This window comes from Candidozyma auris, chromosome 5 (assembly GCF_003013715.1).
Source record: "Candidozyma auris chromosome 5, complete sequence".
Classification (NCBI taxonomy): Eukaryota; Fungi; Ascomycota; class Pichiomycetes; order Serinales; family Metschnikowiaceae; genus Candidozyma; species Candidozyma auris.
The window spans coordinates 317,010-340,583 of NC_072816.1; the positions used below are offsets into that span (position 1 = coordinate 317,010).

General features: G+C 45.5%; 14 protein-coding genes across 14 annotated transcripts; 2 read left to right on the forward strand and 12 right to left on the reverse strand. All coding sequences in view use genetic code 12, as the record gives it.

The window, feature by feature from the left end:
- Positions 1-321: 321 nt before the first annotated feature.
- Positions 322-1,836, reverse strand: RPD31 (histone deacetylase RPD3; the record flags this gene model as incomplete). The annotated part of the gene is made up of 1 exon (XM_029036659.2): positions 322-1,836. One exon carries the CDS (start codon positions 1,834-1,836, stop codon positions 322-324), a length of 1,515 nt encoding a protein of 504 aa, XP_028888756.2.
- Positions 1,837-2,455: 619 nt separating this feature from the next.
- On the reverse strand, positions 2,456-3,526 carry CJI96_0004407 (palmitoyltransferase PFA3; the record flags this gene model as incomplete). Its single annotated transcript, XM_029036660.2, has 1 exon — positions 2,456-3,526. The coding sequence occupies one exon, from the start codon at positions 3,524-3,526 to the stop codon at positions 2,456-2,458; it is 1,071 nt and encodes a 356-aa protein (XP_028888757.1).
- A 245-nt stretch (positions 3,527-3,771) lies between these two features.
- On the reverse strand, positions 3,772-4,803 carry HUT1 (UDP-galactose transporter HUT1; the record flags this gene model as incomplete). Its single annotated transcript, XM_029036661.2, has 1 exon — positions 3,772-4,803. One exon carries the CDS (start codon positions 4,801-4,803, stop codon positions 3,772-3,774), a length of 1,032 nt encoding a protein of 343 aa, XP_028888758.2.
- A 114-nt stretch (positions 4,804-4,917) lies between these two features.
- CJI96_0004409 (signal recognition particle subunit SRP68) lies at positions 4,918-6,627 on the reverse strand (the record flags this gene model as incomplete). The annotated part of the gene is made up of 1 exon (XM_029036662.2): positions 4,918-6,627. The coding sequence occupies one exon, from the start codon at positions 6,625-6,627 to the stop codon at positions 4,918-4,920; it is 1,710 nt and encodes a 569-aa protein (XP_028888759.2).
- A 622-nt stretch (positions 6,628-7,249) lies between these two features.
- Positions 7,250-8,053, forward strand: CJI96_0004410 (J domain-containing protein; the record flags this gene model as incomplete). The annotated part of the gene is made up of 1 exon (XM_029036663.2): positions 7,250-8,053. One exon carries the CDS (start codon positions 7,250-7,252, stop codon positions 8,051-8,053), a length of 804 nt encoding a protein of 267 aa, XP_028888760.1.
- A 164-nt stretch (positions 8,054-8,217) lies between these two features.
- CYB5 (Cyb5p) lies at positions 8,218-8,607 on the reverse strand (the record flags this gene model as incomplete). Its single annotated transcript, XM_029036664.2, has 1 exon — positions 8,218-8,607. One exon carries the CDS (start codon positions 8,605-8,607, stop codon positions 8,218-8,220), a length of 390 nt encoding a protein of 129 aa, XP_028888761.2.
- A 1,553-nt stretch (positions 8,608-10,160) lies between these two features.
- On the reverse strand, positions 10,161-10,838 carry CJI96_0004412 (cyanamide hydratase; the record flags this gene model as incomplete). The annotated part of the gene is made up of 1 exon (XM_029036665.1): positions 10,161-10,838. One exon carries the CDS (start codon positions 10,836-10,838, stop codon positions 10,161-10,163), a length of 678 nt encoding a protein of 225 aa, XP_028888762.1.
- A 466-nt stretch (positions 10,839-11,304) lies between these two features.
- NOP15 (rRNA-binding ribosome biosynthesis protein NOP15) lies at positions 11,305-12,018 on the reverse strand (the record flags this gene model as incomplete). The annotated part of the gene is made up of 1 exon (XM_029036666.2): positions 11,305-12,018. One exon carries the CDS (start codon positions 12,016-12,018, stop codon positions 11,305-11,307), a length of 714 nt encoding a protein of 237 aa, XP_028888763.2.
- A 421-nt stretch (positions 12,019-12,439) lies between these two features.
- On the reverse strand, positions 12,440-13,066 carry CJI96_0004414 (nucleotide diphosphatase; the record flags this gene model as incomplete). The annotated part of the gene is made up of 1 exon (XM_029036667.2): positions 12,440-13,066. The coding sequence occupies one exon, from the start codon at positions 13,064-13,066 to the stop codon at positions 12,440-12,442; it is 627 nt and encodes a 208-aa protein (XP_028888764.2).
- Positions 13,067-13,374: 308 nt separating this feature from the next.
- Positions 13,375-14,781, reverse strand: CJI96_0004415 (transcription factor TFIIIC subunit; the record flags this gene model as incomplete). Its single annotated transcript, XM_029036668.2, has 2 exons — positions 13,375-13,872; positions 13,942-14,781. 2 exons carry the CDS (start codon positions 14,779-14,781, stop codon positions 13,375-13,377), a joined length of 1,338 nt encoding a protein of 445 aa, XP_028888765.2.
- Positions 14,782-14,968: 187 nt separating this feature from the next.
- LAT1 (dihydrolipoyllysine-residue acetyltransferase) lies at positions 14,969-16,426 on the reverse strand (the record flags this gene model as incomplete). Its single annotated transcript, XM_029036669.2, has 1 exon — positions 14,969-16,426. The coding sequence occupies one exon, from the start codon at positions 16,424-16,426 to the stop codon at positions 14,969-14,971; it is 1,458 nt and encodes a 485-aa protein (XP_028888766.2).
- An 823-nt stretch (positions 16,427-17,249) lies between these two features.
- RNH35 (ribonuclease H2 catalytic subunit RNH201) lies at positions 17,250-18,242 on the reverse strand (the record flags this gene model as incomplete). The annotated part of the gene is made up of 1 exon (XM_029036670.2): positions 17,250-18,242. One exon carries the CDS (start codon positions 18,240-18,242, stop codon positions 17,250-17,252), a length of 993 nt encoding a protein of 330 aa, XP_028888767.2.
- A 252-nt stretch (positions 18,243-18,494) lies between these two features.
- On the reverse strand, positions 18,495-19,403 carry CJI96_0004418 (flavin adenine dinucleotide transporter FLX1; the record flags this gene model as incomplete). The annotated part of the gene is made up of 1 exon (XM_029036671.2): positions 18,495-19,403. One exon carries the CDS (start codon positions 19,401-19,403, stop codon positions 18,495-18,497), a length of 909 nt encoding a protein of 302 aa, XP_028888768.2.
- A 655-nt stretch (positions 19,404-20,058) lies between these two features.
- Positions 20,059-23,457, forward strand: CJI96_0004419 (phosphatidylinositol-3-/phosphoinositide 5-phosphatase; the record flags this gene model as incomplete). Its single annotated transcript, XM_029036672.2, has 1 exon — positions 20,059-23,457. One exon carries the CDS (start codon positions 20,059-20,061, stop codon positions 23,455-23,457), a length of 3,399 nt encoding a protein of 1,132 aa, XP_028888769.2.
- Between the last annotated feature and the right edge of the window lie 117 nt (positions 23,458-23,574).

A 23,574-nucleotide genomic window follows, 5' to 3' on the forward strand; every position in this document is an offset into this window, starting at 1 on the left:
AGGTATGGAGAATACCCCAAGAAAAGTAATGGCTTCCATAAATCGAGGGAAATAAAAAATGATTGTTGAATAGGTTATGCTGTGTCATCATTATACATGAAGGGATTTATCCGGCAGTATCGTCTCCGTGTTAGGATTTGACCCAACCAGAGTGCACTGGTTGCAAACGCATACGCTTACCGCAGGCAAGAAAATCCTACTAAACCATCCTTTTGAGCTTATAAATGTATGTGTTGACAATAACATCTACTGTGGTTGCCTAAACCTGATCGCTTAATATTGTCTGGTACCTTTTTTCTAACTATACTACATGTCTGCTGTCTACAGCTGAGCTGCCTTGTTGAGCTCGTCGATCTCTTTCTGCTCCTCCTCCGTTATTTGTGCCTTCTCAGTCTCTGGCTTGGCTTCCGTTGAGTTTTGTGCATTGGACTCTGTCGTGGCGGCACCATGCTCAGGTTCGGCAGCTGGAGTCTCTTTCTCGACCTTGGAGGATTCGCTGGGGCCGATATAACGCTCACCAGCATCCTTGTCTTCTTCATCGTAAAATTCGTTATCTGGAACAACTCTCTCATCTCTTGCCTGTTGCGAACCACCTTTAGTATCGATTGCCATCGGAGAGTCTTCCTCCTCGTCACCCAAATCCTCGGCATCTTGGGGAACGTCATTCATTTGCACAGAAGGCGCGTGCTTAGTATTCTCCAAATTGGCAATGATGTTGGTCAAGATCTTGTTCATAAACTCAGGAGCATTGGCGTTGTACATATTCGATGGCCTCACGTCAAGCTTGTAGTCTGGTCCGTAGTACTCGTAGTATTCATTGTATGGCAACTCACTGGGCAAGTTTACCTCATTCAACAACCCTGATTCGTAGGCCCACGTTCTGGCGACATTTCTCATGGTGTATCCACCACCACCGACGACCATAAGAGGCACGTTGAACGACTTGACAAAGTTGACACAATTGGCGTGACCACGCATCGACAAGTTGAAGCAGCCAAGTCTGTCGCCACTTAACGAGTCACCACCACACTGCAAGACAATGGCCGACGGCTGGTACCACTCCATGATTTTTGAGATAACCGGCTCAAAAACAGACTTGTACGTCGAGTCGTCGATACCATCTCTCAACGGAACATTCACAGCGTAATGCTTACCCTTGCCCACACCAATGTCACGAAGTTCACCAGTACCGGGGAAAAACTCGCCATACTTGTGGAAGGAGCATGTCATGACTCTGTCTGTAGTGTAAAAGGCTTCTTCCACACCGTCACCGTGATGCACATCAATATCGATATATAAAACACGTGGGTGGTAACGCAACAATTCTATGATACCCAACACAATATCATTCAAATAGCAGAAACCTGACGCTTCTGATTTTTTGGCATGGTGCAATCCACCAGCATAGTTAATTGCAATGTCACACTTGCCTCTGTTCAAACGAGCAGCACCTTCCATGGAGCCGCCGCCAGAAATTCCACAGTACTCGAAGAGGCCATCAAAAACAGGACAGTCATCACCCACATTGAACTTCACCTGCTCTTTGGCAAACATATCCAAGTTGTCCGGCAGCACCCTGCTCAAGAAATCAATATACTCGTCTGTGTGAAACTGACACATTTCCTGCTTGGTTGCTGGCTTCGCTCTGTAGATTTCCATCTTCTTATAGAGCCCGTAGTTCATGATCAAAGAGTGTGCCATTCTTATACGATGTGGCTTCATTGGATGTCCAGCACCGTAAGCGTAGTTACCAACATCGGCATCATAGAAATACGCCACTCTTCTCTTCTTGGTGGGGTCGACCTTGAGGTCGTCGAATGGCATTTGAACGTACATCGGCGCCACAGTCAATTTTTAGATGAAGACGTTGAAGATGGTGGATATGAGATGTGAGTTGATAATTTCGCGACGACTTGGTCTTGAAACTGGTCGGATTCTACTAAGCGAAAAAGACAAGGATGGGAATTCTGTACAGGGACTTGATTGCCTACGATGTATACGATGTGGGTGAATAAAAATTTGACTCATCAATATTATGAATCCTGAGAGGAGCAGGGTACCTTTTAAAGTGCTCAACGCAAGAGACTCACTGTGAAAATTCACCTTGCGATGGATTCCGACCGGGAGTTAGTGTGGAGACCACAAGTCACAGATCACCATAGTCGTTAAGGTGTTCCTTGTAGACCTACGCCTTGATAGAAGTTATGATATGATATAGTATGCGAATCATTACGCTCTAACGTGCTTTTTATTTATTTTTTTTTCCATTATTGTATGCTCATCAACAGCAGGGAGTATGAGAGGCAACTTAAGCATGAGTTCCTATGGTGCAAACTAGGGTAGGCTACAAGTAAAGCAAGCATCGCAATAATACCTGGAAGCAATTCTATTTAACTCTCCTTTGATGAGATAAACTTTTTTATACCCGACCTCAATTGTGCATGACAGTACCATTTCATTCATCACTTCCCCGAAGTCTATCCCTGTATTCGGCGAGCTGCCGATCGAGCTGTTCCTGGAGTTTAGCATTATTACAAAGCTTCTCAAAGGTAGCCTCGTTGACTTCAAAGTTGATGCCGTTTCTCTGTCCTGGTGCTAGCGACATGCTCGTGACCTTTATGGGCAATACCCAAGCTGCCCAACTGTCGCCCATTACCGCACGCAAATTGTTCTTCAGCCCCAAGTCGTAGATGTGACCTAGTTTTCTCCTCTTTCCCCGAGAATCGAACTCGTATTGTGCTTCGTTTTCTTTGGAGTAATTCCACTTCTCATTTTGAAATTCTATGGTGGTGTAGTTGCGAAGTAGAAGATACACCAGAAAAGCTGTAAAGACGCCAACTGCAATGAAAAAGGTGAAAGAAAGCACTACCACAAACACCAAGTTCAACAGAAGATACGAGTGCAAATCGAAATCTTGGTCAGCGAAAAACCTGTAAAGCTCATGTCCTGAAAGCAATAGGAGCCAACCGCAAAACGAAGTAATGTAGCATAACGATTGAATGAAAAATTTATGATTCCGGAAGCCAATGCAACAAGCAAACCATGGACAGTGGTGGTCCATCTTCAATATACAGCTCTTGCAAGTCTTACAATGATGACACCTATCCGGCTTCCAAGTGTTGCAAGTGCGGCACAGATGATATGATAATTGATGATCCTTGAACGTATGAGTCGTGTAGAGTTCTGTAGGAGGCACGACGGGTCCAGAGTTCTCTAGCGTGTATGGGTGTTGATATTCATTATTGTTGTATGATGGCTCCGATTCGGGCGGTAGTCGTAGCTCTGGGAAATCGTATGGCGTTCCCGGTCCCTCGTATATTACACGGAAGTAAGTGAATATGCTCAATCCATATAAGACGTATGCTATGGCGAGGGCAGTATTCTTGTAGCTCAAGGTATGTAGCTGGGAGGTGATTGCCCAAAGAGCCCAAGTCATGAGAGAAGTGACGAACACTTTGGGAAATAGCGAAAGAAAGGAGCAGAGTAACCGCTCTATGCTCGTCCACGTCGAGCTATGAGTCCACATGATTGACGGGTGTGATATGAGCATGAACCGTGATTGATGAAAGTGTGCGAACTATGTATGCTATACATTGAGGCTGAGACCAAAGTGGTAATGATCAACAGGAACCAACGAATGAACGTGTGAATATGGTAAGGACTAGCAATCCGCGTCGATTAGTCCATCTCATGGTGAAGCCTCCATAGTTTTTCTTTTGCGGTCTAATATATATATATGATAACTCTACGAAGTCATCGTCCACACAATCCCTACTCTTGCTTCTTCTTCTTTGACGATAACTTCAAATAAGATTCATAGCCAATGCCTCCAAACACAAACAACACACCAAGCCACTGTCCGGTCGAGAGCTTGTGGCCAAAGAGCAACACGCTAAGAATCATGCTGATCATCTTCCTCGTAACAGTAGCTGTGACCAAAATGATTGAGTCGAACTTCTCAAGTATGAGAAAGACAAATACTTGGCCAGCAGCTCCAAGGATCGAAAATGCTAGTATATCTATAAGCAGCTGTGGGTACTTTTGCACGAACTTCCAGGCGTAAAGAGCTTCATTCTCGAATTGGAATATCAATATAAACCCCACTGAAAGAAGACAGACTAATAGATTAAGAATGCACATGAGCGAAGCGCCCGTGAGCTTATGCTGAGTGTTTGGAAGCTTGAATATCTGATCTTGGGTCGAGTTCATCAAGCCATCTAGAAGCATGGACCCTGCTAACTGTAGCATTCCGAGAACAATGTTGCCATCGTTGATTGATGTTTTGTTTCTTTCCGAGCTATGGCTGGTTGTAAACAAAATGACCCCAAGAGTAACCATTCCAGCGACCATGTACTTATGCGGAGGAAACCTTGTCTTGTAAAGCACAAAGTGCACGAGCATAACTGGAAGGAGTTTGCATGACTTGGCAAGCAAGAATGCTAAGTAGTCCACATGCTTCAAAGCCTTGTATCCCAAAGGCGACGAAATGGTGGATGTGATGGCTATAGCGATGAAAAACCTAACGTAGGTGGCTGATCCAGTGGAGTTCTTCGAGGCATTACTCTCGAAAATCTCGAATGGGTTCTGCTTATGAGCCAAAATCGAGTATCCAAGGCCCACAAGACACGCAAAGAAGGCTTGTACGGTGTTCACTAGCAATGGAGCTTTGAAGAAGACTGGACTATCGCCAATGTACTCGTATGGTTTGGTGTTGATTCGTTCTTGAAGAAGAGACCACGATAGAAACAGGACGTATAGGCCGAGGACGCAAAGAATTAGCGTCAAGACGGAATTGTCCTTCATTTTCTATGCCGAAGATGAATGAAAGAATAGGTTGGACTAAGGCTGCGATTTCTACTAGGCGCGCTTATACTACGTGGAACTGTTGATGTTACAGAAGCTTCTTTCACAATATGATTAGCGGCCAAATATGCCGAAAAAACCACTCTTCTTTTTGTCACCCGAGGCCTTAGCTTCCTTTGTGCTCGAGTCTCCTCTAGTCGAGTAGCTGATGTAGTTAAAGGCGATGTCGAACAAGACAGCTTTACTCAACATTGGCCTCAACGCGCCCTTCTCGCCAGCGTCGGTGATTTTGTTTACTTTATCCGCAATTGGGAATTTGTAAACGTTATCCATGACATAGTCACTTGCCCCGCTCTGCTCCCTGTGGAATTGAGCCATGACGTGCGCTCTTGACAAACTCGACTGGATGGTGTTTGAAAGCTCTTTAACTTGCTCAATGCTAGTCACATCGTATGGGAACGAGTCGGTCTTGTAGAAGTCAGGAGTCACTTCAAACGTGTCTGCAAGGTGGCTGTAGACCTTGAGTGCCTCGGGGAACATGTTCACAAGAGCGTACGATTCCGCTACTACCACGGACCTTTTGGCAGTGAAGAACTTTTGCATATTTTCCAAGGAATCATACATATCTTCATCATTATAGACACCTGGCAAGTCCTTGAGCAGCTCCACAGTGCTGATTATGGAGTCATAAAGTCTGATGACATCACGATGGGTCTGAAGCTTCTTGGCACTACTTGCAAAAACTTTTGACTCTAACTGGTGGATGAGAAGCAAATCTCTCTTCAATTTGGTGAAATGAACGTGGTACTTAAGGTAAGTCAACACAATGGCACCGTCTTGAGTTTTTTCCAAGTCATCTTCGTCTCGGTTCTTCAGCAAGTCTGCCTCGTGAAGGTCAACGAGAGCAGTCCATTTCTGCAACAAGCTGTCGTAGTCGTTGGCCTCTTCGAACAGCTGCCAGTCTATACGATTTAGGCGAACGATTTTAGTTGCTATTTCGTCATTGTAGACGTGAGCCTCGTGCTCCCTCCAAGTCACAGTTCTGGAGAGGTCTTCATCCATGGGTTCCTGAACGAGCAGTGGGTCTTGAGAGCGTATGAGCTCCACTGCTGGCTCTAGATAAGGTAAGTGTTTGTCATGACAGTGCTTTCTGGCGATGGTTATGAGATCGCTCGTCGATTGATGCTGCTCAATCTGAGACACTGCCAAACTCAAAGATGGGTCCACCAACGTGTCGAGCAATTCCTCCAGTAAGGTCTTCTTGAAATTTTCGCCTTCTGAGTCCTCTTCACTTTGATGTATAATGAGTTCGAGACCACATCTAGCAACGGAAAATGCCTGGAGTGCCTCAGCCCATCTCTTCTTGTTGACCAGGTACAACCCTTGTGACAAGGCGGTATATATATAGAGCTCTGTTCTCACCGACTGGTCCGCTTCATTCTCAGTAATCCTGAGAAGCTTCTTGTTGGTTTGAAGTGACCTCTTAAGTCTGGTGATCATGAGCTTCTTATATTGTGTGAGTCTCGAGCCGCTTATCTCAAGCAAAGACTTGATCTCTGCGGCGTACAAGGAGTCACGCTCCGCAAGTAAGAGCAAAAGCAATCCATTAAGTTTATTCTGAGCGTAATCAGCAGCAGAAAGGCGCTTGGTTTGCTCCTTCTCACTATACTTTCTCGTGTCCTTGGTGACGATGTCGAGATTATGACGAAGCTTTACCAACGCCTTGTTCAATCTTTTCCTATGCTTCTTTAAGTCCTCATATGTCGTCAAGTATGCGCTGAGACGAGCACCATACGTTGTCGCCAAGGGCGTTTGTATGGACATTCTGTTTCAGATCGTCTGTGGGTAAGTAAATGAAATTTATTTTCGACAGCCTTACGCGAGGGTGTACAGATGTGGCGAGACAGCCGTGGGTTGTCAAAGGTTCTCTTGATTTATTCTATTCTTGGATTATTTCTGAAGACTAATTGAGGACTTGAAACTCAAGCTATGAGAATGTACTTTTGCCTCTCTGGAGTTAGTAACTCTTGTCGTCTTCACTGCGTCTTCATCCTCGAGCACTCAACTTAGCCAAGCCTAAAAGAATAAAGTCTAGCCTATTTCATCTATACTTGCTTTCCTGCCCTGTTCAAAAGTTCAATTCGCCCATGAATAGGTGTCTTTATACAAAAATAATTATTACTTTTACCGTGTTGTCAATTACTGTTACACCACCTACCACAACGCTTCGCATTTTGCAGCCATAGAACGATAAGCAGCTACTGGGAACGACAACAGCTATGATTTGAAAGTCTTGTAACTCATATCCAATAATACAAGTCTGAGTCAACCCCCATACACTTAGACTCTCTCCCAATCCTCTTCCAATATCTTTGGAAATTCCAGCATCGCTCAACTGGTGTGTCTTATCTACATGCGCGATGATCAAACAATTGCAACTACTACCATGGATCTCGAGAATCTCGACTTGTATGGTGAATTGGGGGTCACGAAAAACGCCTCCGAGCGTGAGATCATCACAGCGTATAGAAAAAAAGCGCTTAAATATCATCCCGATAAGAATCCCCTGGCTGAGGCCAAGCACAAGTTCCAGGTTCTCACAGCTGTGTATACTGTGCTAAGCGACAAGAAGCTACGAGAGGAGTACGAGGAGGTGCAAAATCGCAAGCAATCTAAAGATGAGGGCTTAAGCAAAGAAATACTTCGATTCAGGGAAAAACTTCGAAAAGCTGAAGCCGAACAGGCCGATTTGTTCAAGGATGCTGGTTTAAGAGAACATAAGATTCAGCTTTTGCAGAAAGAAGCCCAAGATCTTCGTTATGAGTTTGAGAGACAACGGACTGTTCAGAAGTCGGGATACACAAGCTTTCGAGACATGGCATTCACAGGCAGGCTAACAGATCTACGAATGGACAAGGAACACGATAGAGTAGTGGAGGTGAAATGGAAGCTACGAGAGGAGCCCGAGGCTCAGATCAGTGCCAACCAGCTATCTCACATCATGGCAGTATTCGGCCCGGTAGAGGGAGCAATGATCAAAACACCCCGCAAGGGATACGTCTACGGAATTGTGGTGTACCAGTATCACGATAGTGCTCTAGAAGCCGCAGAGTACGACTACAGGCAAAGTGCCAGGCTATGGGACCATACTGGGGTACGCAAACTAGCGTCGCTACTACGCGGATGCAAATTGCAGCGGAGCCATGTGCCCCGCAGCAGCTACGCTGGCCTCGTGGGGGAGCAGTTGTAAAGACAAAAACGTGAAAAGTGTAATAATTATTTAAACCCGTATGCTATAGGGAAAGAAACCGATCACGCCACCGGTTTCCAGCCCGGTTCTATGAGACGAAAACACATATGACTGTAGGAGATGGGAAGGAGGCACCCACGCCGTAGCATAATGTCCCGTTTAGTTTAGTTGATGTAGAAGTACACGCCAGCAGCCAAGACAAAAACAGCAGCAGCCAACACAGGGAAAGGAATGCCCGAGACTTCAGCAGTGGAGCCCGCAGAGGTAACTCCCTGGGTCTCGACAATGGTACCGCCCTCCAACTTACCAAGTCTCAAGCCCTTCATGATATCGTGGGCATCGTCTGAGTGGCCAATGTCATTGAAGGCTTCCGTGGCGTCAGTACCGGCCACATCGGCAATCACTTCCTCACCACCTGGGTGCTCGTCCAAGTAAGGCGTCACATCGTACACCTGCCCGTTGTAAACGACCCACAAGTCGTCGGTAGTGTTGTGTTTCTGGACTTCCTCGATGGAGTAGTACTTGTCTTGGACGGTGCCTTCAGTTTCTGACATGATGATAGGTTGAAGAAGAAGATGTTGCAAGAGGAGTTGGAGGAGGTTTCGCGAGAATATATGTCTCGATGGGATGCTCCCATGTGAAAGCGCGGGAGGTACCCTACAAGAATCCTAGCTTAACTATGAAGGATTGTGCTCGGAGAGCCTTGTGAATCCTTGGGCGCAGGCGCGTCTGTGTGCAGGACATAGCCAATCAGCGCCCACTAGATTGTCAGGTTGAGGTAGTGCGATTTGGGCGTAACTTTTATACGAAGTGGGTAAACGAGTCCACATTCACTCACGTCAGGGGAGGAGGGTCGGGTGACGGTCCCATACATTGAGGATTTAGATTTAGGCCAGCACAACCGTGCATTAGGGGAAATCAAGACATCCTTACACCAGAACGTTTCTTTATCTGAAAATTTATTTCTCTTTTTTCTCTTTTTCACATTCTCTGCGGGGGCACACATTGTGGTGCTATTGTGGGCTGTTATATCCGTGGCTGCGAAAGAGGGAATCATCTGCGAAGGTGGACTGCCTTGCTTCTTCGCGAGACGAGGCTGGTATAATTTGTAGGGTCTAAAGTACGGCTTAAGAAGAAGATGAAATTCGTTTTCAATTATTAGGTCTAATTGTGTAGCTTTGTGTATCTGTTGGGCGTGGTGTACTGGGTGACGTCTGGAGCATAGAATGTTTGAGAGCACCAGGATCACTCCATATGTGTGCTCTAGGTGCGACGACTATTTCCATTGCAAGCTGACAATGGGGGCGAGAATGATAGGTCCGTTACCGAGGCAGTAGTAATTTTGAGCTGGAATTCGTTAATTACGCTCTGTTCCGTTTCCTGGGATCTATCGCTGTAAATTGCATGTTTAGACTGCCGGCTCCTCAATGAGCTTGATCTGCAATTCCATCATCGCTCCCTGATCTTAACAGAGCTTGAATCTAGTGGGCTTCCACTTTTGAGGGTCCCCAAGTTTTGAAGTAGTCAGTGAAAGTAGATAATATCGGAATATTCTCTGGTCTCCGAAGACAATCTGAGCACCGAAATAGGCGTAAGGAGCGTTGCAAGGTATTGAGGGACACTCCTCGGAGGATTGAACGCCGAAGGTAAGAGAAATGGGCATGCTCTTTCATATGTTATCTTCAGATGTGATGTAGTCTTTAGTCTCTGTCGTCCAAGGAAGGCGCCGGCATTCTCTAGTGCTAGAGGCATTATCAATTAGTCCGTGTGTCTCCGTTTTTAACTTTCTTTCAAATATGACTGATATAGAAGAAGAAAGACAATGAAGTACTTGCATCTTAATAGTCATGTATGACCTCACCTTCTCCATTGAAGGTCAACGAAAACACGAAACTTATTGCGAATTGGTACGGACGAAGCGTGAAGTCTATTGCTTTCAGAACCGAAATTATAGGCTAGTCAATGAGGAGACATATAACCATCATGTCTTTTCATTATTCTTCTGTTTCAATCGTTGATTCCCTAAATTCCTAAAAAAAAAAAACTCATACATAGGTGGAGCTGTTAATATACTTTGCTGTCGTGGTGATGCTCCCTAAAAAACAATTCACTTGGTATACTTGAGCGAATTGGCAAGAATGGCCTTGCTGAAATCTGGAACACCCAATTTGCTTGTGTGACCCCAAGGCTTCTTCGCATTCTCGTTGTCAGTAGAAGCTGCGAAACAGTCCAACCACCCTTCACGACTGTACTTCTTGTTGACGAAATCCAATGTATCGGGATGAATATACTGTGTGTGTTTCCCAACGTTATCCAAAATGGTGGCGATTTGGAGAATGAATCCAAGCGTAGTGATATAACCTGTATCGCCGATGTCCTGATGACGAATTACAGCCTCACACACGGCTTCGGCAAACGTCTTGTCCTTAAATTCCTCCTCAACAAAGTTTTTTGCTAGGATTCCACCATAGAACTCAAAAGACATCTTCGTCGCCGCCATATTCTTCTCTGTAGTGCCAATGTCATGAAGCAAGCATGTTGTAAACAAGACGCTTTTGTCCAATTCCCAATCTTTAAAAAGATCGTTTATGATCGCCACGCTGTATAAGTACACTCGAATAGAATGGTACAACACTTTCTGAGGCAACTCCTTAGAAGCGTAAGCCAAAGCAACTCTGTCGGCTGGAGAATCCGGAATTTCCGGTTTTTGAGGAGTTGGTGTGAACTCGAATGTGATAGCCTTGGTGGGATCCCTTTCGATCTTTTCGAAGCCGTACTTGCACATTTTCAATTGTCAATTATAGGATGAAGGTTGCCATTCCGCTAACTATATATACTTCGCAATGTGGGGCAAGGCAAATTAGCTTTATAACGGAATATCGGCCTTAGTCAGACAAAATGAGCTAGACTTTGTCGCAGATCGACAACACTAGACGGATTTACCTGGAGGGTCTTAAATAATTGGAAACAATTCCACTCGTTTCATTATCAATCGAATTGCAGCAGGTGATAGATTGCGCGGATACTTTCTACTGCTCTAGGCGATAAAGGTAGCTATACAAAACGACAAGCATTACCGATCAAAGTTACACTGGATGAACTCTCTATTGTTTAATCGTGACTATGTATTCTTTCCTAGAAAATTTTTGGCCTAAGGGATGTTGCGGCCATCTCCGTTCTCCTCTTGATCGACTGCTGAATTTTCAAAGTAACCTCCATCTTTTTAACCGCACAAGCATGCAATCTCTTGTTTAAGCCTCGAGCGCATAGTTGAATCCAAGTTCTTTGAGCTCATCGAACTTGGCCTTCTTCTGTTGCTCAAATTCCTCTTGCTTCTTCTCCCACACGCTCAATGGCTGCTTCTGGTGATGAGCATCGTAAGCTCTCTGCCTCCAGTCGAACTCAGTGAATTTGCCCTTCAACTTTGCAGGGAAAAGGTCTTCCCTAGGATTGTCCACTACGTGAACCTTCAACATGTGACCAAAGATGAGGTAGTTGTTCATGGTCTCTGCCGCAATCTTGGCCACATCCTCGTGCTTGAACTCGATGAATCCATAATGTCTCATGCGACCAGTGGTTTTGTTTCTTGAAAGTCTGATTCTGGTGATCTCTCCAAACTGCTTGAAATACTTCTTGGCCTCCTTCTCCTGGAAGTGCTGCGGAAGACGACCTATGTAGATCACTCCTCTCTTTTTGACGTTTGCTTGGGATACCTTCTTTTCTGGAGCCTCAAACTCCACAGTATGGCCACCTAGGTTAGCAGTTGGCTTGCTACCTGGAGCTGGAGTCTCGAGACCTTCGATTTCCTCCTCCTCATCACTGGACAACTGCTCATCGCTCAGCGACGAGTCGGATGCCTCTTGTAGGTCAATTTTATCATCCGTTTTCTCGATTGTGTCATTTCTTTTCCCGTGTTCCTTGGCAGCCTTGGCCTTTTGCACCTTTTTCAGTACTGTTTTGGCCATTTTATTGATGTAGTTGTACAGATAATGCCTGTCTCATCTCATCGCACCGAAAAATCACATCCATATGTACTACACACAGTCATTTGAAGATAACTGCCACCAGGTCCCAACTTGGCCTGACAAATGTAATCAAATGACAATTTGATTCTCGATTAAATCTCTACCTTTACGAAATAATTGAATTTATGCTCTTCTACTCATTTTGTTTGCTGTTCGACTGTAGAGATTTGGCTGCAAATTATGCGCACCCAACACCACTTTATACTCGAGATGCAAGCGGAGTTTTCAATTGTTGCTAAGCCGTTCTTTCGAAACAAGAGCTGTGACTCAAAGAACCCAATATAGCCTTCTTGTACCCGTGAAGCCTAGATGGTCGACAATGTCTGGTCATTCGTTTAGTATAACGAGCCGCGTATCAACTTCAGACTGCCTTGCAAAGCAAAGAGAATGTTTTCGCCGCAGGAAGCCCAACCACGTTAAAATAGTCACCTTGAAGACCCGTAAATAGAAGATTGCCAATGCTCTGGTACTGGAATCCTCCAGCGACCGCCAAGCCCTCCTTACAGTTCACATAATGTTGTAGCTCCTCATCTGAAAGGTCGCCATTGAACTGTAGATCAGTGACCTCATGACCAGATACCCTTTTAGGTTCTTTTCCGCCTGTTACAACAACGTGGACAGAAGTGATCACTTTTACATGCTTGGCTTCACGAAAAATCCTGAGCATTTCCATCTGTCTCTCCGGAGTTCCTGGCTTCTCATAAACCTTGCCCTGACAGGACACAATTGTATCTGCAACGATAACCACGTTCTTTTCATTATTGAGCTGCTCTAAGATGCTTGGAATCTTAGCCTCTGCAGTCTGTGTAACGTATTCTAAATCGCTCAAGCCGTCCTTCGATATGTCCTCCTCAAATGTTGACTTCACGACAGAGAAGTTTTGGATTCCCACATTTGTGGATAAAATATCCTTTCTGCGTGGGGACAGCAGTCCCAAGACGACATTGAACACCTGGAGTTTTGAGAATAATGGATGGTCAAACAGCATTTTGAAGGAAGTTCTTAAGGCGGATTTTTCAAGTAATGTATGGGGTATTATGGGAGTGCAGGATTTTGCACCCACTCTATGGACCGAGAATACAGAGTCTCTTAAGTTATCGTAAACTAAGTTGTTAGACGTCGAAGTATTAAAAATTAAGTGAGTTGCAAGAAACAAGTATGTCGAAAAGTAGATCATTAATACAGTACGTTCTTTATAATTGGAGGAAGCAAGGAATCTCCCGATCTTATCCTTTGACTGATGGAATCGAGAGAAGCACATCTATGATTTTGGTGCCTGGTAGTTCGTTCAGAATCTCACTGACCGTTGTTCGTTTTCGTCTTGGCCCTTGCTGCAGCGATGGCCTTCTTTAAGAAAGGTGTTCTCAAATCCGCCCTTCCCTCGTTTTCCGAATCAACGTCCATAGCATCTTCTTTATCTACTCTATTCTTATCACTTGATGTTTTCTTTGCCTTGTTCGAGGGCTCAGCGACCAAGTGTTCTCTGACGGTACCGACAAGTTCACCAAAATCATCAAATATAAGCTCTGTTCCTAGAAGCTTTTTCCACAGGGCTTGGTATATCTGACCATCTATGGCGTTCAGATTACTAAATGACGCCAGCTCCGTATCTAGCCCTGCTACCAGGTTCTCGCTGATTTTAAAAAAGGGATTCTCTTGCTCGATCCCAGTTATTTGAAATTTGGCATTTGGATTAATTAAAAGCTGCTGACTGAGCTCTCTACTGTCATCTCGTGTGCTCTCATCATAGTATGAGGAAGCCACTATGGGCACATCAACAGCAACGTAAACGTCCTAGCTTGTTAGTCATTGCATTACTTGACACTCATTGCAGGAGCAACTATCTCACATGTTACTACGTACCTTGTATTCCAACGGTTCCTTCTCCGGTTTCGAGGGTTTTTCGGTGCCCTGTTTTTGTTTGGCCTCCTCGGCTCTTCTCTTCATATCCTCGTCCGAGCCTGCTTCCACCTTCACGTCGAAGTTCCAGTTCATCTCCTCTCCGTCCTTCAAAAAATCAGTTTTGCCATTCTCCAACAACGTCCAATGGTCATTATCTTTAACAAACTTGTCTAACGAGCACGCACCTGCTCTCAATCTAGTCTTGGTGCCTCTGAAGTCCACCTCATCATAAAGAGAATGGTGGCCCATGAGGGCCATGCCCAAGGCGATTTTGGTTGCAGCATGATTCACAAGAAGAATTCGCTTGACGCCTGGATGTTTCTTTTCAAAAGCAGGAATGAAGGCTTCCCAGAACTTATGCGATCTTTCAAGAACGTCCTCCTCGCTTTCACCTTGCTCGCAGGGGATCACCCCACTCTCCGAATTCCAGGTTTTTTCGTCACCCAACACATCAGGAAAAAACTCTCTAAGCTTCGAGTAGTCTGCTGGCTTTGGAACAACTCCTCTGCTTTTCTTGAACCATTCACCGATTCCACGATCTAGGTGAACTTTGAGGCCTACCTTTTGGGCGAATGGCTTTGCTGATTCAACACAGCGGTAAAATGGAGAGGATATTATGAATTGAGGTTGCTCTTCTTTAGGTAATGAAGCCAAATATTCTCCTAGCTCGACAGCCTGGTCCACTCCGCGAGGAGCCAACGCCGGGTCCAGGTCAATTCCAGTTGGGTTTGGCGGATGTGGGGGAGGTAACCAATTTGAACGGAAGCCGTGGCGGGCAATATAAATAGTATCAATGGGCATCTATAATTTATCTAATGTTTATAGTAGTTGTTGATTTAATTTTTCGGCACGGTGCTCGATATTTATCTCCCATGTGGAGGAACCATCTGGTGAGACCGCAAGGGCTCATTATTTACTTGCACTACATCTCCTGCTTCTATAGCACATTAATTATACGTAGATGAATGAGGTGAGCTAACACGGATGATTAGATCAAAAACTCCAAGGGGTTCTCGACAATCTTCTTTAACTCACGGATCCATTCTCCGCCCACAGCCCCATCAATGACTCTGTGGTCGAAAGTAGCGGTAACGGTAATGACATCTTCAAATACAAAGCCTTGCTCGTTGACAGAGCTTGGCACAGCCTTCTTGTCCGTAGTACCAATGGCCACAATGGCGGATTGAGGTGGGTTGATGATGGAGGTGAAGGCATTCACAGCGTGGTTCATGCCCAAGTTGGAAATGCAAATAGTACCTCCCTGGTACTCCTCAGGAGCCAACTTGCCGGCCTTAGCCTTCTTACCCAATTCCTTGACCTCCTTGGAGATAGCAGCCAAACCTCTGTTGTGAGCGTTCTTGACAATTGGAGTGATCAAACCGGTTGGGGTAGCAACGGCCACAGACACGTCCACGTTGTTGTACTGTCTGATGACGCCCTCCTCAGCCAACCAGGCGGAGTTAGCCTGAGGCACTCTAACGGAGGCTAAGGCAATGGCCTTGATCAACAAGTCGTTCACAGACAATTTGTATCTGTCCTCGGCGGTAGCATTGAGGGATTGGCGCAACTTCAACAACTTGGTCACATTGAGCTGCGACTGGACAATGTATGTAGGAGACTGCTGAGTGGACTGCAACAACCTGGAAGCAATTGTCTTTCTCATGCTGGTGAGAGGAATATCTTCGTAGGAAGCACCGGTGTCAGCTGCAGCGTTGGTGACCGGAGCAGATGCTGTAGGAACGGCAGGTGCCTTGTAGTTTTCAACGTCCTTGGCGACAATTCTACCGTTAGGACCAGAGCCCTTGATGTTCTTCAAGGAGATACCCTTGTCTAAAGCGATAGTCTTGGCCAAAGGAGATGCAAAGATTCTGCCAGCGGGAGCCTTGGAGGCGCCAGAGTCCTTCTTTGGAGCAGAAGATGCACCCTCGTCCTTCTTTGGCTCCTCCTTCTTTGGCTCTTCCTTAGGCTCTTCCTTGGCCTCCTCCTTAGGAGCAGCAGCAGCAGGAGCCTCGCCGGCGTCCTCCGCGGTGAAAGTTTCGAACGCTGGCACATCGTCAGCTTCTTCAACGTACACAGCAATTGGCTTACCAACGGGCACATCCTGGGCACCAGCTTCAACCAAGATCTTGGCCAAGTAGCCTTCCTCCTGGAACTCAAAGTCCATCGAAGCCTTGTCGGTCTCAATCTCAGCAATGGGCTCACCTGGAGACAATTGGTCACCCACGTTCTTGCTCCACGACATGATGCCACCCTGAGTCATTGTAGGAGACAAGGCAGGCATGTGGATCACGGTGTGGTCAGGGAACTTGGACGAATAGAGCCTGGCCATGGTGAGAGACACCTGGGAGGCGAGGAAAGAAGAGTTGCCGAAGGCCGAGTATCTCGAGGCGGCGGCGGCGTGGGTGGCAGAAGCACGCAATACCGAAGTGGCTCTTTGGGCAAACATCTAGCGGGTTGTGGAGGTGAGTATCAAGAAAGAAGAGTTCACTAGAATTTGGTGGTTTGGTAGACAAGTTTTTGGGCGAGTACAGGAATTGGGTTCCGTAGCATCGCATGGTTGTCTTCCGTTGCTCGGTGGAAAACGTCCGAGGTCACGTGCCGATGATGCTTTTTTCCACTTCTTGCAAATTGCGCCCGTATTATAGCCTAAGAAGCCCTTGGTTGTATCGTATGGGGCCGATAGACTACTTCAGACATTCTATTTGTGAATGTGGCCCGGTTTTTTCTGAAACTACATGGCCTCGAATGGGTGTTCTCGAGTGTGCACGGAGTGCTCAGGGAAAGCAAAAAAACAACCGTATTCGGAGCTCAAAAAAAAACGATGAAGAGAGGACAAAACCTTTAGAACAAATCTTTCTCGTGCAATGATTTTTATCAGACATGTAAATATATGATAGTATGTGAGGAGCCATTGCTTTCTAAATCCTGTTTTATAGTACTCTAAGAGATCAATTTAGGCTAGCGCAAACACAGAAATCTTTGACAGCATGAATGCCTTTGCGCACAGGTACAGTACTCGGAGTGTCGAGTCCGAGAGTCAATGCGGTCATGGGCAGATATTCAAGCTTTCAGACGAAGTTTAGAACCTAGTCTTCGCATGATCGATTGAAAGCTCCATTTTCGATTTTGTGCACTTTGCTTTGTGGTGCACAAGTACTCACTGCTGGTGAAAATATGGCTGCAAGATTCGCTACAAAGCATACTGGCCATGAGCCCAAAGCACACCGTTCTTTATTGCACCCAATGGGTCACTTTAAGCTTCTTCATGTTTATAAAACGACAGGTTTGGCGTAGTACAGCTGGTCGATCAAGCAGTCAGGCTCATTGAACATTTCGGTCACATCCTTGTAGCCCTTGTCCTTGACACACTCCTCTTCATAGATTACTTTTGCGGCGCCAGCTTTCTCTAGAGCATCTTTTGCAGTTTGCCATGAGAAACGAACGAGCCCGTGATGCCAGCCAAATACAGGGTCAACGTTCTCCTTAAGCCATTTGCTGGTGGTTGGGTCCGATGGGTACCCAGATCCCAAAGATTGGCCCTTGACGACTTCAAGATTCTTCTCGTAGAATTGCAAGTTCAAGTCACGAGTCACCTTGGCCACAACTGACGCGGTACTCACAATGGGGTAGATGCTATCGGCTTTCTTTGTTACTGTCACATCCACACCGCTAAACACCCTTTGAAGCTTGGCCTGGTACGCTGCTGGAGGTCCCACAGTATCGACAAATATCTTGCGGACATTGACGCCAGACTTGATCACCTCGCTAATGAGCGCTATGGTTGTGTCGTGAGCCTGCTCGTTCAAGTTGTACGCACCTTGACCCAAAGCACTTCGAAGCATTCCGCTGGAGATATCTTTGGCGGTCATTGTGCACGTAGCCCACCCAACGTTCCTATGAAGCTCGTGGTCCTCCTGATCTATAAGCTGGAAGAGCTCTTGTCTTCTCGAATCCTTAAGGGTCTTAGAGTCTGCAAAACCGTACTTTTTCTTAAGTCCTTCTTGGTAAGATTCCAAACAGTATGAGATTCCGTACACCATAGGACCTAGCACTGGCCCCCTTCCAGCCTCGTCAACGCCTAGACTCACCGGCTCTCTGGGGTTGTTGGCGACCGCATCAGGAATGGGAGAATGGTATGTAGTAGAGTCAAAAGCAAATTTATCTTTGATCTCGGAAATCGACTTGGGTGTCCATTTTTCAATGCTCATTCCCTCATCAGAGATCTTGGCTTTTTTCGTTTGGGGTTCATCGGCTTCAGACATGTTGTTATCGTTGATGTCTATCTCGACGCGTAGTGTTGATTTCGCGATGCCTGCTACGACGCTTCTAATGGTGCGGTGTGCTGTCCCGATACAATGTTCGTCACTAATAATCGTGTCGTCGTAAGTATTTACAAGTCTCTATAATAGTATAGCTCGCATTTTGCAACAAGATTCCTGAAGTTCTGGTTAGCGAGTATGCGGTCGTCATTTGAGATCCACGCGTTCATGACAAAGAGCAATCCGCAGATTGGATCATGAAAGATTGCCTTGTGACATATACTTCTTCGTTGTTTCGTAGGAAAGAAACATGACTGCTGTGGATGGTAGCACTCTTATCAAATTAGCACTGAGCCCCCGGTAGAAGCCACGCAACCCTCCGTTTTTCAAAACGTGGCGCCCAACAGATAGCATAGTTCTCGACTCGTGCTCGAAGTTGTAGCTTTGAAGACGTGATTTGATCACCTGTGTAGGGTACACAACGATCATGCTTAATGTTCTGGCCATCACTGAGAGTGCCGCGTACTGGTAACTAGAGAGTTCCTTACCTTGCCGTTTATGACAGTACTCTTTTGCATGGTCGTAGAAGGTGAATTGGAGACTCCCTTGAAATACGGAAAATAAAGAAGGAATGGTGCCTTTCCAAAAGGTGAGAATCCCCTCATTCTTGTATATCTTCCGTATCCCATCCCAGGTCGATGAGTAGGAAGTTTTCGACTTTGGTGTGCTTAGAATTCTCGTTTTGAGCACCCATATAGGATTCGTTATAAGGGAAGTGGACACTCCAGCCAAAGACGAGGCGGCAAAGTAGTTTTGTGAGTTCTCAGTTGCCACCATCTTTTTGAACTCGGCGTAAAGACCGAAATATGTAGCCCATGCCGACACATTGCCAATCAAGTTGGGTCCCACGCCTCTATAATACTGCTGAAGTGAGTACAATACCTTTGGATAGCGCCTTCCGTGGGCTTCATAGCCAGCTTTGGCCAGCTTCTGGATGTCATGGTACACCCTCGATACCAATTCAAACGGTTTCGACGACAGACCTTCAGCAAGTTGCAATCGTATTTTGATAAGATCTAGCGGGTGTGTAGTAAGAGTTGTGGCAAACCCAGCAACCAAGCCAGCAACGACCTCGACCTGTCGACTCGAGGGTTGGTCAGCCATGAGTTATGGTAGCTGATAAAGATGCGAATTAGTGTAGGACAAGATATGGGGAGAACCACCGGACAGTTGCAACTTCTAGCAGGTACGTCAAACACGATTGCAATTATTCAAAGAAAATGAATATAAGAAACCAATTACCTACAGATTTGCGTTCTTTTCCTTCTTCCTAGATCGCTTTAGCGTTGCTGGCTTCACACGCATTCCTCACATTGGGAAGAAGAACGTACTATCTACAAAACCTCAGTCACGACATATCTATCCCGTTTTCATTGCTATGTACAAATCACCTAAAAGGTTCTTAAACGGAGGGAATAGGACTCAACAAGTTGAGCAAGTTGGGCTTGTTGGGGGTGCCTTGCCAGCCCAAGTACAAGATGAAAGGAATAAACCCGTAGTGGGCCACGGTCCTGGAGTAGTCCAAAACCTTGTTGATTGTCTCTTTCGATTCGTCTGAGAGCGTGATTTGATAGTTGGCCATTTCTATGATTCTTTTTCTGGTATCCGACTTGATTTATCTCGTTGATGCTCCACAAAAATTTTAGGTGCTGACTTTTTCTCGCCCAGAGTGGTGAACGGGTGTTTGCCTAGTAGTTGCGTGTGAATTACCGTCTTGATCCAATCTCTTTATTTGAAAGCACCTTGACCAGAATAGCTGATGAAGGTCTTGTTGCGTGAGGAGCCCAGAACCATAGCTTTGGTCTCTGACACTCATGCTCTCACATTTCGTCAGCAAACCTCGCCTGCGGAGAGCTCGAAAAGAAGTTCGTCAGTCGAGGTACAACTCGAAAACGCCGCCAATTTTCAGCATAATAGAGACTACAAAGTATTGATTCACAGGGATATCCATGGCTGCTTGGGTCTTATTGAGCTAGACAAGCAAATCTATGTTGCATTAATATCTGGTGCGTCTATCAACGTTGCTCGTCCGGTGCCTTATGAGTCGGTTGATAACATTTATTCCGTTGATTTTGTGTCTTTGAGCAGCAACGATTGGGACTTTGTGAACTTGGACTCTGCTGGTATGCCTTTGCAGACACAAGATCCTGACGAGTTTGATCCAAATAGTCCCCGTGTGGTGCATCCATGTTTTGAACTCAAGAAGTTGCTATCCAATGGATCGTTCTATTTTTCCAACGACTTTGATTTGACCTCGTCGGTACAGAAGAGAGGTGTTGATGCTACCAAATTTGCGAAAGGGGTCAAGGATTCCGAGAAGGCTGCTAGTATCACCAGAGTCAATTTGCTGCATTATGAGGAACAATACATGTGGAACCTGTTCATGATGGAGGAACTTTTCAAATTCAGAGCAAACTTAGACGAGGTTGCTGTTGAGATCCTTGATCATAACAGATTTTTGACCACAGTGATTCGTGGTTTCGCCAAGACAGTTCGCTTGAACTCTAGAGGTGATACTATCAGTATAATATCCAAACAATCCTGGAGAAGAGCAGGTACAAGATTCAATGCCAGGGGCATCGATGATGATGGTAATGTTGCAAACTTTGTTGAGTCGGAGTTCATCTTCAACAACGTTTCGCTGCGACAGGTATTCGCATTTACACAGATTAGAGGGTCGGTGCCAACGTTTTGGGAACAGGATTCCACGCTAATAAATCCGAAGATCACAATCACTAGATCTCGTGAAGCCAGTCAGTTAGCTTTCAACAAACATTTTGACGAAGTTTGCGAAAAATACGGAGTCTGTCACATCGTTAATCTTCTCTCCAAGACAAAATCACAAGAAGTCAACGTTCTGCGTTGCTACAAAGAACTCTTAGATCACTCCCCACATAAGAAGGAGCTCTCATACAGCCATTTTGATTTTCATGCCGAGACAAAACAGCTGAGCGGGGGATTTGCCGGTGCTACCAAAATACTTCCTTCGCTATATGACTCATTGGAGCAATTCGGCTGGTTTAACTTTGATGTTCAGGAGAATGAGGTCATTACTCGTCAAGATGGGGTGTTTCGAGTGAACTGTTTGGACTGTTTGGATAGAACCAACCTCATTGAGCAAGTCATTAGTCAGCGAGTATTGAGCCATATTCTTCAAAATCAGATGGAGAGTCACGGAAACTCGCCCCGCGATAAGCAGCTCTTGGATGAGCTCACACTCAAGCATAACACTCTCTGGGCAGACAATGGTGATGCGATTTCACAGATCTACACCGGTACTAATGCATTGAAATCTTCGTTTTCGAGATCGGGTAAGATGAACTTTGCGGGCGCCCTTTCGGACGTTACCAAATCGGTATCTAGGATGTACCAAAATACATTCGTTGACTCCAAAAAGCAGTCAACTATTGATATCTTACTTGGAAAAGATGCCAAGAATGGCAAGCCTGTGAAGATTTACGATCCAATTTATGAATTCGTGCATGAGAAACTTAAGGAGAATTCTCTGGCGTTTACAACATTCAAGGATATCACCATGTTTGTCGGTACATTTAACGTCAGTGCCGCTTCGCACCCTATAAGAGACTCTTTAGATGAATGGCTCTTTCCTGCGACGAATGATGACTTTGGACCTCCTGAAGTGTATGCAATTGGTCTCCAAGAGTTAATCGAGCTCAACGCAGGCGCATTCCTCACAGCAGATTCCTCCAAACCATCTATGTGGGGTAAAATTTTGGAGAAGCTGCTTACTTCTCGAGGGAATGAATACCTTCTACTTCGTACTGAAGCCATTGCTTCTATGAGCTTGTATTTATTTGTGAGAAAGGATCAAGTGGAACAGGTCACCCAAGTCTCGGGGTCGTCCAAAAAAACTGGCTTGGGTGGTATGACTGCTAATAAGGGTGCTTGCGCCGTTAGATTTGACTTTGGGTCGACGTCATTTGCGTTAGTGACTTCACACCTTGCTGCAGGTGTGGCTGCAACTATCGAAAGGTACAATGATTATATGCTGATAATGCAAGGTCTCACATTCACCAGAAACTACACAATAAGTGATCATGACAACGTCATTTGGTTTGGTGATTTGAACTACAGAATAGATCTTCCAAATGATCGTTGCAGATATCTCGTTGAGAGTGGAGCTTTCGATGAGTTAAGTGAAGCAGATCAGTTGAAAAAAGAAATGGAAAAAGGTGGGGCGTTCTCCCGATTCACCGAAAGCCCTGTAAAATTCTATCCGACTTATAAATTTGACAAAGGAACTTCAACCTACGACTCCTCCGAAAAACAGCGTGTTCCATCATGGACTGATAGAATTCTCTTTAGAGGGATCAATCCTGGTACTCTTGTGCCTTTGAACTATGGCTCTGTGATGGACATCTTTTTGAGTGATCACAAGCCCGTGTATTCGACGTTCAAGGTGAACATCAAGTTTGTCAACAAGCAACAAAAGTTGGCATTGACTAAGGACTATTATAACGCTTACAAGAAAGACTACCGCTCAGATCAAAGTTTAATTGAAATTGATAACAGCGAAAGCTCTTCGGTAACTTCAAAGAGTTCAAATTTTACTTCAGACACTCTTTCAGAAATGAACCTCTTCGAGGACAATGCTTCACCACCAAAGTTACCCTCGCGTACACCCCAGCCACGTACAGTGAACACGCTTCCCAGAAGAGTCCCGCCTCCACCTATGAGTAGAAAGGCGGTTGCACTGAGTGCTGGCTTGGATAACAATAACAAGGTCACAGGCACGAACAATCTACCCCAAGAAAAGCAACTTTCAACTCCGCCTCCTCCTCCGCCATCTAGAAACTCTGGTCCATCCAGAAACAATCATCACAACTTGGCATTTTCTGCTGCTCCCTTGGTGCCTTCCAACTCACAGCCTTCTACCCCACGTTCCATGTCACCTAGCATGTCCAATACAGCGGCATCTTCTCCTGGTAATTTCAATGCAACTGAATTGAAGCCCATGAAGCCGAGTAAGCCAAAGGCTTTGTCTGCTAAAAAAGTTGACCAGGTGGTTTCGCAGCCAGCAGTGGATCCTAGGAAGAACTCCGCTCTGCCACCCCCACCCCCACCGAGGGCCAATACTGCTACAAGTCAGGGGTCTAAAAGCACCATGATGGATTGGAAACCCTTAATACCACAATGAGCTAAGAGAAAGAGATTCATTTCAAAACAACCTTACCATAAATTTTTGGGTGTGCATATTAGTCCGACAGGCATAAACCTTTACTTTTCAATACAACAGTTATCATTATACACCTTC